Below are 13,124 nucleotides of genomic sequence, written 5' to 3'. Positions count from 1 at the left end.
ACGGGTCACCTTTTCAGACTTTTTCAGTCTAAACTCCCTGCATGTCAGTAATTATACCTTAAATTCATCAAAATTCGTACTTGTACGCCGCTCATATGGCAATGCGAGGCGTATGGGGTTTAATGCTTCAACTACCACAATCTTATACGCCGCTCATAGGGCAACGAGAGGCGTATAGATTCACTTTTTCTGACACATTTAATGCTTTCACACCATATACACCCCTTACAGCCAGCCCTATACGCTGCCTCTGAGGGGATGTGCACTTAAAAAGTAGGGATGTATCAATACCCTCACCCTATATTATTCTTGTTCTCCACCATTCTACCATAAGATATTTCATACTACAGACCAAGTATGTCCCTTCCTCAAATATCCACACTAGGAAGCCACAAAAGACAGCTAGCCATGAAATTCCTTGTTCTAATCTGGGCTGTATTTCTATTTTTTGGGTTAACAGCATCTGAAACTGAAACCTACAACCTCATTCACTCAACCATTTTAACAAAGCCAGGCTGCGAAAGCCGATGTGGGGACTTGATTGTTCCCTATCCATTTGGAATTGGTACAAATTGTTCTATAGGCGAGCGGTTCAATATCTACTGCAACAAATCCGTAAACCCTCCAAAGGGCTCTATCACAGAACATGATCACAGCTGGATCAAACTGATATCCGACTCCACCCTCCGGACTTCCAATTTAGTCGCAAAGAGATGCTCTTTTCCAGATGGCTCTTGGAGTACAACCAATATTACCTCGGACTATAGCCGTAATTTTCCATACACCATCTCAGAAGTAAATAAGTTCACAGTCATCGGCTGTGGTAGTTATGCGTGGCTGACCTCAGCAGCAAAGAATAGGACTGTGTCTACAGGGTGTATGGTGTTTTGCTCAAAACCGGATGAGGTTGCAGCAGCAGGTGATGAGTGCTCAGGAAATGGTTGTTGTGAATCATCCATACCCCAAAACATAAACTACTATAAAACTCAGGTCGATAGCTTGACGAATTCAGGCAACATGTCGTTTGCTCCTTGTACATATGCCTTTGTTGGTGAGGAGAATGTATTCAAGTTTAAGGGTATCAGTGACTTAAGAGCAATTGATAGATTCGACAATTCCTTCAAAGATAGGATTGAAGATACTGTGCCGATAGTGCTTGACTGGGCTATTGGTAATCAGAGTTGTGCTCAAGCCAACAAAACAAATGATTTTGCCTGTCGATATGCAAATAACACGTGTGTTGACTCTACAAGGGAAGCTGGTGGCTACCGCTGTGTATGTAAACAAGGCTATCAAGGAAATCCGTATTTGTCTCCGGGCTGCCAAGGTACATACAATGAATATATCATCTCTCGATCACTTCACTTACATACAGATATATTTTATTAACTAATATATCATTTTATTTTTTCCTAGATATCAATGAATGTAATAACAAGGAGAAGTTTCCATGTTATGGAGATTGTGTTAACACAATCGGGAGCTACACGTGTGAATGTAAAAGCGGATATTCCGGTGATGCCATGGTCAAAGATGGTTGTCGACGTAAACCATTCAACGTGCTTCGCTTATCCATAGGTATCTCTATTTCTTTTTTTTTTTTTTTAATTTTCATTTTCAAACAAATCTAGAAAAAAAAAAACTATGCTTGAATTTTCAATCAAGATCATGAATTATTTTAATTTTTCTAACTGATATAATATATTATATCAAATTTAAATGGAAGAATAGAATATATCCTCTATAAACTTGCATATTTACTCAACCTAAGATTAACATAATATACATCCTATCCTAGGACAAAGTGGGAGCCGCGGAGGGTTTGGTGGCACCCTGCCCCATTCGAGAATGCCACCCCCTAATTTTAGGGATAAAAAATCACCAAAGTCTGGTGATGGCGGATTCACGGGGAAGTGGGGAAAAGTGGGTAAATTTTGTTTTGAGAAATTTTGGGTAAAATTGGGATGGTGCCATATATTCTCGGGAAAACCGGGGAAGTGGAAAAAATTGATGTAACGATGTGGCACACGGGAAAATTTGAAGAAAATGAGACGGCTCCCGCTCTCCTTAATAATAAAAATATCAAATTTACCCATTATGATTTATTGTATTAAAAAATCAAAGAACCGCCGCCATGCCTTAATATAAAATGAAGAGTAAATTATGTTTTTGTCACCTGTGGTTATATCACTTTTACTATATTAGCCCAAAATAAGAATTTCTAACATATCTGTCCCCATGGTCTCTATAACTAATCATTTTGGCCCCTAAATCTAACAATTTTGGCCCCCATGGTCTCTATAACTAACCATTTTGGCCCCCATGATCTCTAGACTTAGGGGCCAAAATGGTTAGTTATGATCATGGGGGCAGATATGTTAAAAATTCTTATTTTGAACTAATATAATAAAAGTGATATAACTAGAGGGGCCAAAAACGTAATTTACTCTAAAATGAAACTTAATGTGTTTTGTTTAATAAAATTCCTTGAACTAAAGGAGTTTTGGATATTAAAATCGTAGTACTTGACATATAATTTATTATCCACTGTATAAAATACATCATTCTTAAATCGAACATACTTAAAATTTCATTTGCGAATATACGTAATTAATACCAGTAACGTAGTAACAATAAAAAGGACCAACTACTTCATATCAAATTTCTTTTTTATTTGGTAATTTCTATCTTTCAATGTATTGTATTTATTCTTGATGATTTTAGTGATATCAATGTCGTTTTAGTATAACTACCTTTATATATGGCCAAATGAGGAATTAGAATAAAGGGTTATTGGATTAAATAACCTAAATTTTTAACATTTGGTCGATAGCACTCCCAACTTACTAATTGTATCACGCCACTCTCAACTTTGAACTTATTTCCCAAAATATAGTTAGTTGATGTCAGATGTCACGTAACTAAACAAGTGTCACATCATATGCTAAGTCATAGAAAAGTCACGTCAAGATGCCACATCCTAAATAAGTGCCATGTCATTAAAAAAAGTCCACGTCGGATGCCACATCACTAAACAAGTGTCACATCAGTAAAAAAACTAACTTGGTTTAGGTTTAGTTAGTTTAAGAGTGTCAGAGGAAAATAAGTTGAAAGTTGAGAGTGACATGGTAATATTCGTTAGTTGGGAGTGCAATTAGACAAATGATGAAAGTTTGAGTTATTTAAATCCAATAACCAAACATTGGCGAAATATACATTGTTAAAAACTATGTTGATGTCATGCATCTAGTAACGTTTGGTGTTCTAGAAAGCAGGGCCCATAGACCATGGGGTTCCAACAGGCATTGCCTCTTTAACACAGTCCGGGGTCCAAGGGTATCGCCCAGAGTTCAAGGGGTTTAAATGAGCCCCTTGTTGGAATTTGCTTTGTATTTGCATTATTGGTAAAAAAAAAAAAAGTTAGGGGGTGCGGGGCACCTTCGGGAAGATTAATCGGGGGACAGTTTTACCGAATTGGGGGGTGCCGCCAATAGGGCGGGGGGTGAAATCGGGAACCAGTTTGGGGGTGGAGCCACCGAAGAGAGGGGAGGAGAGAGAGAGGAGAGAGGGAGACTTGGTCCAATCACAAGCTTTCCTTTTTTTTTTTTTTTTTTTTTTTAAAAAAAAACAATTCACCTAAGAGGGGAGTGGTGCCATCAAATTGGGGTGTTAGGGGAGTTTAAGAGGGGACTTGACGTGGCACACGGGGATTGGTTTGGCGTAAGAGAGGGGACTCACCTATTAGGTGAGCACCCCCTTCACCCTTAGAATGAAAATGATCTTTAGATCATCCGTAGTTATAAGGCACTTTTGGGAGCGTTATATGACATGTGGCATGCCACGTCACCACGGGGCTTTATGAAGCGTTATGCAAGTTGAGGCCGTAGTCATAAAGCCCCTTTGTCATCATTACTCATTATTTTAATTTTAATTTTAATTTTTTTAATTTATTTCTAAGTTTTTAAAAATTAAAATTCATTTCATTAAATAAAAAAAAGAGTACAATAAAATAAAAATAAAAAACATTAAACTAGAAAAAAAAAACATTAAACTAGAATAAAAAAAAATTACACAATCAAAGGTTATATTTTTTTTCAATCCGCTCCTTTTGTGCCAACGCCATTTTCAAAGTTTTTCCTGTTAAGTGGTCATGCGGTTTCGAGTAGAACTCAAAGTCGTGAGCCCATTGTTTATCCCGCATAATCTCCGTAACTTCGCGGTTCTCCTCGATACGTTTAGTACCGAGTTCGTGTATGTTTTGAAGTCGTTTGTTTATCTCCGAAAATGCGTTACTCATATCCGTTCCCATAGACATCGATGACGACTCGGGCTTTTTCGCCCGCCTACTTCTTCCGGGAGGTGTTGGTAGCTCCTCCACCGGCTCGTCATCCGGAATATCCTCGTTCACCTCGGTGTTTCGAGCGTCGGAGGTTGGCGTTTTCGGGTTCACCCGACTCGTTTGTTTTGGACCTCTTTGACGGCCGTTTATTTCCCGACCGACCACTCGGAGTAGAGATGTTGGCCCATTTGGGGCTATGGCGAAGGATTTGCGAACACCTCATGTACGGGAAATGGCAATTAGCATCCGTATACTCGACCAATGCCGCTTGCGTAATGTCTTCGTCCTTACTTCCACTTTTCCATCCGGCAAACGTGCGTTGGTACACGGTTTGAAAGTTCGTGCATTTTTTGTTTATATCAGTCCACTTGCCCAATCAGTGGCGAAGGATAATGGGTGGCCGGGGGTGCACCCGCCCACCCCAATGTTTAGGTTAGTAGTGTATATGGTCTGATTTTTCGTCCGAAAATTTTAAAAATTATATAGGATTGCCCCCCGAATATTTTTCCTAAATAATGGGTAGTTTGGTAAATATATTTTAACTCTTATTTTATTTGTTTAACCCTTGATTACCGACCACACAATAAATTAATATCTCACAAATAGCTTCATGATTTACATAGAAAAAGAAATTGCTGATAAATTTGATTCGGAAGACATTTGATTCAGGATCTTTTGTTTGTTATACAATATTTACTTTTTATATGTGCAAGAACATGTCCTTTGAATAAATGTTTTTTGCTAGTTTTATTTGAAACTATTATTATTTGACCTGACCTGAATCGAATAGCTGACCCGACCCGACCCGAAACATAGCGATAGGAAAAATTTTTTGGGTCCCATCACTTTACGCCCCCTCGAAACTTTTGGTCAAGCTCCGCCACTGTGCCCAATATTCTAGAGTCCGGTGGGCGGTATTCGTTTCCTTTACCCATGAGATCGAAAAAAAGTTCTCGTATTCGGGACCAAAAAACGGATATACTTTGATTGTTTGCTAAAAAAAATATAATGTTAGTCTAAAATTTAAAAAAATAAAAACAGAAAATAAATTAAAAAAACTGAAAATAAATAAAACTGAAAATAATTAAAAAAACAGAATATATAAACTGGAAAATAAATAATAACAGAAAATAAAAAAAATCACAAAAAAAGGGAAAAACAGAAAAAAAAAAAAAAAAAGGAAAAAACAGAAAAAAAATAAAGAAATTTAAAAAATATACCTATAACCGGGTCTTCCGACACATCGATGAAAGCGCAGGTTAACGCATACTCCTCATCGGGCTCCCACAATATCACATTTTTTTTTTCGCTCGGGTGGTGGTTTCCGCTTTCTTTTTATGGGGCCGTTTTCCTTTTCCTTTTTGCGTCTCCGCTACTTCGGGTTGTGTTTCCGGAACAACATCGGGTTCGTGTAGTGGGGAGCCGAAAGCTTGAGCCGACCCGAACGCTTGAGACGACCCCATTCCATCGGTGTTTTGATTCGGGTTCCACCCGTAGAGATTCGGGTCCCATGATAGCGGTTGGTTCAAAAGATTCATGAACCCGGGATTTTGTTGATTGTAATCGAGAAAACCGGAGCCGAAAGGGTTGGGTCGAGTGGGAACCGGCGACACGGGGCGAGTAGGATTACCACTTTGGTTTGGGTCCACACTTGATCGGGGAGGAATGAAGGCACGGTTGAAGGGATGCATTGTATAAAATATTTAAGGATTTCTAAAAAATTGGAAGAGATAAAGAGTGTTTGAGTGTGTGTGGTAAAAATATAGGAAAGGGGGTATTATTTAAATGAAAGTTTGAAAAAAAATGATTTTTTTTTAAGATAAATGACCGTTTACCAACTGTCAAAAACAATAAAATCAAATATCACGCCGTTATGCATATCGCGTGGCCCAAAAATTTTTAAACATGCCGCCCCACGTTTTGGTGTTCCCGGCGCTATCAAAGGGCATACCGCCCCACTACGTATCACCTTAGTGGTAACTGAGATGAGTAGCAATTTGGATCATCAATGGCCAGTGGTGGGTATAAGTTATTTAATAAGTTATTATTGATCAGTGGCAAATTGAACGTCGTCAACTGTAGGTAACTAAGCTACTACTGAGCAGTAGTATCCAAGGTCAACAGTAACTATGACCAGTGGCGAAGGATAATGGGTGGCCGGGGGTGCACCCGCCCACCCCAATGTTTAGGTTAGTAGTGTATATGGTCTGATTTTTCGTCCGAAAATTTTAAAAATTATATAGGATTGCCCCCCGAATATTTTTCCTAAATAATGGGTAGTTTGGTAAATATATTTTAACTCTTATTTTATTTGTTTAACCCTTGATTACCGACCACACAATAAATTAATATCTCACAAATAGCTTCATGATTTACATAGAAAAAGAAATTGCTGATAAATTTGATTCGGAAGACATTTGATTCAGGATCTTTTGTTTGTTATACAATATTTACTTTTTATATGTGCAAGAACATGTCCTTTGAATAAATGTTTTTTGCTAGTTTTATTTGAAACTATTATTATTTGACCTGACCTGAATCGAATAGCTGACCCGACCCGACCCGAAACATAGCGATAGGAAAAAATTTTTGGGTCCCATCACTTTACGCCCCCTCGAAACTTTTGGTCAAGCTCCGCCACTGACTATGACTATGAGGAGTAGTAACTAAAAAATGGTAGGAACTACCGATGATATTTCTACTGCCATGATCCTATTATTACTGCCAACCGTTATTCAATTTCACGAAGGGTTCCAACGTTTCAACCTAATTGATATGATGGTAAAATGCCTATAAAACGCAGATCTTAGAAAACTCGAGCTTTGTTTTTCAAAGAATTGAAAATACATTAATCTAGTTTTTGCAAAAATAGTACTTTCTTCTTATCCGATTAAGATTTCGTATCTTTGAAATACTTTAATTTGTTAGGGATATAATTATACACGACACACAAAGCTATTAAGTGATATTGAAATACATAACTATAGCTCTCTTATTGACTCAATACGAATCACCACTTATTTATAGTAGTTACACCCGTGAGATGTTGGTTCAGTGGTCAAAAGGCATGCATTCCCACCTGGAGACGCAGGTTCGATTCTCGTTTGTGTCATTTTCAAGAGACATCTGGATGAATGGACAAATCGGGTCTTTAGTCTCGGGTTCAAACCTGACGGGAGATGAGGGTTTACGGATATCATCCGGTTCCCATGCATCTAGGGGGCACGGTCTCATGGGGTCGAGGAGTCGACCTTGGATATAACCTCGTGAAGGGTGGGTTTACGCGTTAGATTCTTTGATGTTTAAAAGAATAAATTATAGTAGTTAACACCACTATTAACGATCTATCTCACTAACTAATGTAACCAACTCTATATTATTTATTCTAAGAACTTTCCATAAAGTGAGATCATTAAAGCCATTAAATTTCTTTATATCGATTATTTGAAACAAGGTCTTTAATGTACATTATGAGAAACCAAACAAACCGTTGTAGACAAACCAATTCGAAGAAAACACAAAAAAAATATATATGAAACATGGAAGGTAAAGCACATCTCTTATCTTTGTCGGTGACCCCCCTCCCTTGGTGGATAGTAGTAACCACTGAAAACTCGTCACCTCTAAGTATATTAAGCATAGAAAATATAGGTGAACAAGTAAGAGATTGTGGTGTTCGGATGGTTGGGGACGTGGTGCAATTGGCTCTGGTTGAGTATAGGGCTCCAAGCTCCCTCCCTCCCACCCAGTTTCTCTCTCCGTACAATACTAATATAACTATATGAGGCTAATCATCATTTCCTTCGCTAGTTAAGGGTGGTCGGTATCGTTGCGGTGAACCCTTCGGGGATTGGTCTTCACCGATCGATGATCGGGTGCCAGCTTCAGTTTGGTGAGCGGTGAGGGTTTTCTTCAGTGAGTATACACCGATCGGGAAGAGAAGGGAAGGGGGAGAGAGGGGGGTTTAATGGTGGGTTCCAATCCCTTTCAACCAATTACAATTTTTTTTTAAATTCTTTACCACTCTTCGATATTAAGAACCAGAATGATTGAACGACTCCCTCCACCCTAATGCTGTGTTCCAGAGATCCACTTAACAGGGGGAGGGGAGGGGAGGCCTGATAATAGTCTTTCCAATTTGGAAAGACATGGAGGGGAGGGGAGGGATGGGGAGGGATTTTTAACTCGGGAACACACCCTAAGTGATCCTAAGTGATGTGTGAGATTAAATGACAATAGACTATACTAATTAGATAGATAATGAATTAAGATATACTAGTGATTTCCCCCTCTCCGCGCTTCGCGGCGAAAATTCGGTTGGTATCTGTTCGGTTCATTATGGTACCTACACTCGTTATAGTAATCGAAAGAGAAAGTCAGAAAACCTTACATCGAAAACAATAAAAACGAATATCCTTACCAATACTGATGTTGTTCAATTTTTTTGAATGACAACGCCTGGTCTGCTCTATTCACCAATAATTCTAATCTTTATCACCCTTGCCCAGGATTGAACCCGGAACATCTCCCTTAAGAGGCATATGCCTATACTAAGTGGGCTAGCCCCACATTGGCAAAACATAGAATCGGACACAACAACAATCAAACTTGCATCGGCTACTTGCAATACAACGCATCAACCCTCACAACACATCATGTGATTTGTATGTTGTTCAGTTGATATCAGTTTGGTTCGTTTGCATTCTATGTTTATTTTTTTCAATGTTGACGTATAAACATTATGGAAAACGGTTATTATGCCGCTATCGTACCAACCCAAACCGAAATCGACTGAACAACATTTCTATCATTACCGGGATTTATTTTTATTGTTCAATAAACCAAGATTGTATTGATATGATACCGTACCGAACTGAACAAAATCGGTACTGGTATCTATTAATTTTTATAGTTTTTTGTTTGATAACTTATATCGTGTCGCTATCATAGTGATCCGAACGTAAGTTATTATAAAAAATTAAACTGGATTCTAAACAAAATGCTACTAATAAAAAGAACAAATACCTTGATGAAATATTACTAAATAAGATTAAGAGTTAATTACTGTTTTCGTCCCTGAGGTTTATCAAAAATAACGGTTTCAGTCCATTAGTTTAAAAATTGCGATTTCAGTCCATTAGTTTCATTTTCGTAACCATTTCAGTCCACTAACTTAACTCCATCCATTTATTTTGTTAACTTTGAGTTAACTAACTAATTCAGGGACGGTTTGCGTCAGTTTTAGAAACACAGGGACTTAAGTGTAAACTCTAAAACATTAAAACAAAAAAAATAGTAAATTCCAAAAAATCAAAAAAATTCCAAAAAAACCAAACAAATTCCAAAAAATTCTAAAAAATAATAAAAATTCTAAAAAATTCTGAAAAATCCAAAAAATCCGTTTCGGCGCGAACTGTTACGAACCCGAACCGTTTCGAGCTTAACCGTTTCGACGCGAACCGTTTCGACCCGTACCGTTTCGACCCGAACCGTTTCGAGCTGAACCGTCCGTACCGTTTCGAGCTGAACCGTTTTGACGCGAACCGTTTCGAGCTGAACCGTTTCGAACCGAACCGTTTCGACCCGTACCGTTTCGAAGCCGAACCGTTTCAAGCCGTACCGTTTCGAACCGAACTGTTTCGAGCTGAACCGTTTCGAACCGAACCGTGCCGTATCGAACCGAACCGTTTCAAGCTGTACCGTTTCGACGCGAACCGTGCCGCATCGAACTGAAATGGTTCGGCTTCGAAACGGTACGGCTTCGAAACAGTTCGGGTCGAAACGGTACGGTTCGATACGGTTCGATTCGATACGGCACGGTTCGGTTCGAAACGGTTCAGCTCGAAACGGTTCGGTTCGAAACGGCACGGTTCGGTTCGAAACGGTACGGCTTGAAACGGTTCGGCTTCAAAACGGTACGGGTCGAAACGGTTCGGTTCGAAACGGTTCAGCTCGAAACGGTTCGGCTTCGAAACAGTACGGGTCGAAACGGTTCGGCTCGAAACGGTTCGGGTCGAAACGGTACGGACGATTCAGCTCGAAACGGTTCGGGTTCGAAACAGTTTGCGCCGAAACGGATTTTTTGGATTTTTTAGAATTTTTTAGAATTTTTATGATTTTTTAGAATTTTTATTATTTTTTAGAATTTTTTGGAATTTGTTTGGTTTTTTGGAATTTTTTTGATTTTTTGGAATTTACTATTTTTTTTTGTTTTAATGTTTTAGAGTTTACACTTAAGTCCCTGTGTTTTTAAAACTGACGCAAACCGTCCCTGAATTAGTTAGTTAACTCAAAGTTAACAAAATAAATGGATGGAGTTAAGTTAGTGGACTGAAATGGTTACGAAAATGAAACTAATGGATTGAAATCGCAATTTTTAAACTAATGGACTGAAACCGTTATTTTTGACAAACCTCAGGGACGAAAACAGTAATTAACTCTAAGATTAAATACTTAAAATATTTCAACTATTATTTATCGTAACTTTCTGTTAATATATCTAAATTGATTAAAAGCGTATATTATTTAAAGTATAGAATTAAAATTGAAAATTAAAAAAATAAAAATAATAACATAAAAAATTCGTTTTACTATTCATCGTAACCTTCAATTCATATATATATATATATATATAATATATATATAATATATAATATATAATATAATATAATATAATATAATATAATATAATAGACACATTTCAAATTTCTATATGAGGCTAATCATCATTTCCAAAATGACATGTACACATAGACACCGGAATTAAGTAAATTGACACATTTCAAAATTCTACATCAAAATTCATTGCCAACACGAATGACTTCGTTTTATTGATTTTGTAAATCCTTTTTAATCGCATACAGGTTTGGGGCTTGGAATCTTCACATTACTAACTGGATTATTTGTGTTGCTCTTAATGGTCAAGCAAAGAAAGCTAATCAAGCTAAGAGAACAATTCTTTGAGCAAAATGGAGGTGTATTATTAGAAGAGAAACTTAAAACCACAGGCCGTAGTGTCATGAAAATTTTTCAAGTTGAAGAGCTAAAAGAAGCAACCAACAACTATGCGGAAGATAATATTCTTGGTAAAGGAGGTAATGGTACTGTATACAAGGGAACTCTACCAGATACACGTTTAGTAGCAATCAAAAAGTCCCAAAGGTTGGACCAAGGACAAAGGGATCAATTTATAAATGAAATGGTAATTCTTGCACAAATTAATCACAAAAACGTGGTGCAACTTTTGGGATGTTGTTTAGAAACTGATGTCCCAATGCTAGCTTATGAATATGTTTCTAATGACACTCTTTATCGCCACATTCATAAAACAAGTGGGAAAGGGAGATTGTCATGGGATAGTCGTTTAAGGATAGCACATGAATCGGCTGGCGCGCTTGCTTTTCTTCACAACGACGCTAGGATGTCTGTCATACATAGAGACGTGAAATCTACTAACATATTGTTGGATGACAATTACACCGCAAAAATTGCAGATTTTGGTGCTTCAAGGTTAGTCCCATTGGGTCATGATGAAGTCACTACACTAGTCCAAGGGACCATTGGATACTTGGATCCTGAGTATTTTCATACAGGTCATCTAACAGACAAGAGTGACGTTTATAGCTTTGGAGTGGTTCTTGTAGAACTCTTAACAGGAAAAAAAACTATTGATCCAGAAAGAGGTGCTCAGGATACAAATCTTGCAACACATTTTCTAAAGGCAAAGAAGGAAAATCGATTGCTTGAGATTCTTGACCAGCAAGTGGTAAAGGAAGCAACAGAAGAGCAGCTAAAAGCAACATGTGACATGGTTTGTAGATGCCTTAACCAAGTAGGTGGGAGCAGACCTAGCATGAAAGATGTGGCCATGGAACTTGAAATATTAAGGAAGTCTAGCAAACAACATCCTTGGATTAGTGAACAAAACTACACCGAAGCAAGTAGCTTAATGATCGAAAGTGAAGAACAGAACCTTTATGCGGTTCCTCTTATTGCTAACAGTGATACTTTTGGAGAATACAGTTCAAGCACTATGGGAATGAATGAAATAATGCTCCATGTACATAGTCCACGTTAGTATATATAATATGAATGACTGAACCCTTTACATCCCATTGACGTTGATTCCTATTTATGTTTCTGGTTCTTAATATCGAAGTTTATGTCATTTCTTGCATGTATAATTAATAAAATCCGAAGTATAGGATTTCTATGTTAATCGATTATGATTTTATGCTTGTATATTTTTCGTATGGTTTATACTTATGAAAAAATAATGTAAAACTATTATTATGTATATATTATATTAAGGGCAACTTTCATCATTTATTTGTGAACAAATCAAAGCCTCTCAATTCACACATGGTGATGGTACCAGAGAGTGTATGAAGAAGGCGAATGTGAGATGATTTAGAATTCACTTGTCATAGAAGACCAGTGTATGAAAAACATTATTTCATGAGTTGGTTTCTAGCTTTCTTCCTTTTATTGTTATTTCTAAAAGTTTTGATTTACCTTGTCCCAGATGAATGTACATCCAACATGTTAGTAGGTTATCAAACTATTCAAACTGGGAGTGAAAGCATGTGTTTTGTTCATTATATTTTATATAGCATTTCCGAGTTCTATTTGAGCAGCACCCCCTTGATGGGGGTTCGAGTGCATCCGTGTCAAGGGGTAGAGCACTAGAGCCCAGTCAACGATGGCGCCCACGATAGAAAAATGTTTCTTACAAAATTTAAATGCTAGTAGAAGTTACTTTAACTTTGCATGATTGATGGGGAAT

At 37.7% G+C, this 13,124-nt stretch overlaps 1 protein-coding gene across 1 annotated transcript; it reads left to right on the top strand.

The window, feature by feature from the left end:
- Nucleotides 1-312: 312 nt before the first annotated feature.
- Nucleotides 313-12,557, top strand: LOC110885584 (wall-associated receptor kinase 2). The gene is made up of 3 exons (XM_022133286.2): nucleotides 313-1,327; nucleotides 1,417-1,578; nucleotides 11,203-12,557. Exons 1-3 carry the CDS (start codon nucleotides 358-360, stop codon nucleotides 12,414-12,416), a joined length of 2,346 nt encoding a protein of 781 aa, XP_021988978.1. The 5' UTR covers nucleotides 313-357; the 3' UTR covers nucleotides 12,417-12,557.
- Nucleotides 12,558-13,124: the final 567 nt, after the last annotated feature.

Source organism: Helianthus annuus, chromosome 10 (genome assembly GCF_002127325.2).
Source record: "Helianthus annuus cultivar XRQ/B chromosome 10, HanXRQr2.0-SUNRISE, whole genome shotgun sequence".
NCBI lineage: Eukaryota > Viridiplantae > Streptophyta > Magnoliopsida > Asterales > Asteraceae > Helianthus > Helianthus annuus.
The sequence above is the reverse complement of the archived record's forward strand: the minus strand, read 5'-3'. Positions and strand labels throughout refer to the sequence as shown.

What these genes read in the sequence shown, in the direction of transcription:
- LOC110885584 (XM_022133286.2), top strand. Translation starts at nt 358, where the DNA reads ATGTCCCTTCCTCAAATATCCACACTAGGAAGCCACAAAAGACAGCTA. An exon ending in TTTGTCTCCGGGCTGCCAAG is followed by an intron (nt 1,328 to 1,416) that starts GTACATACAATG and finishes ATTTTTTCCTAG; the next exon opens with ATATCAATGAATGTAATAAC. An exon ending in CGTGCTTCGCTTATCCATAG is followed by an intron (nt 1,579 to 11,202) that starts GTATCTCTATTT and finishes AATCGCATACAG; the next exon opens with GTTTGGGGCTTGGAATCTTC.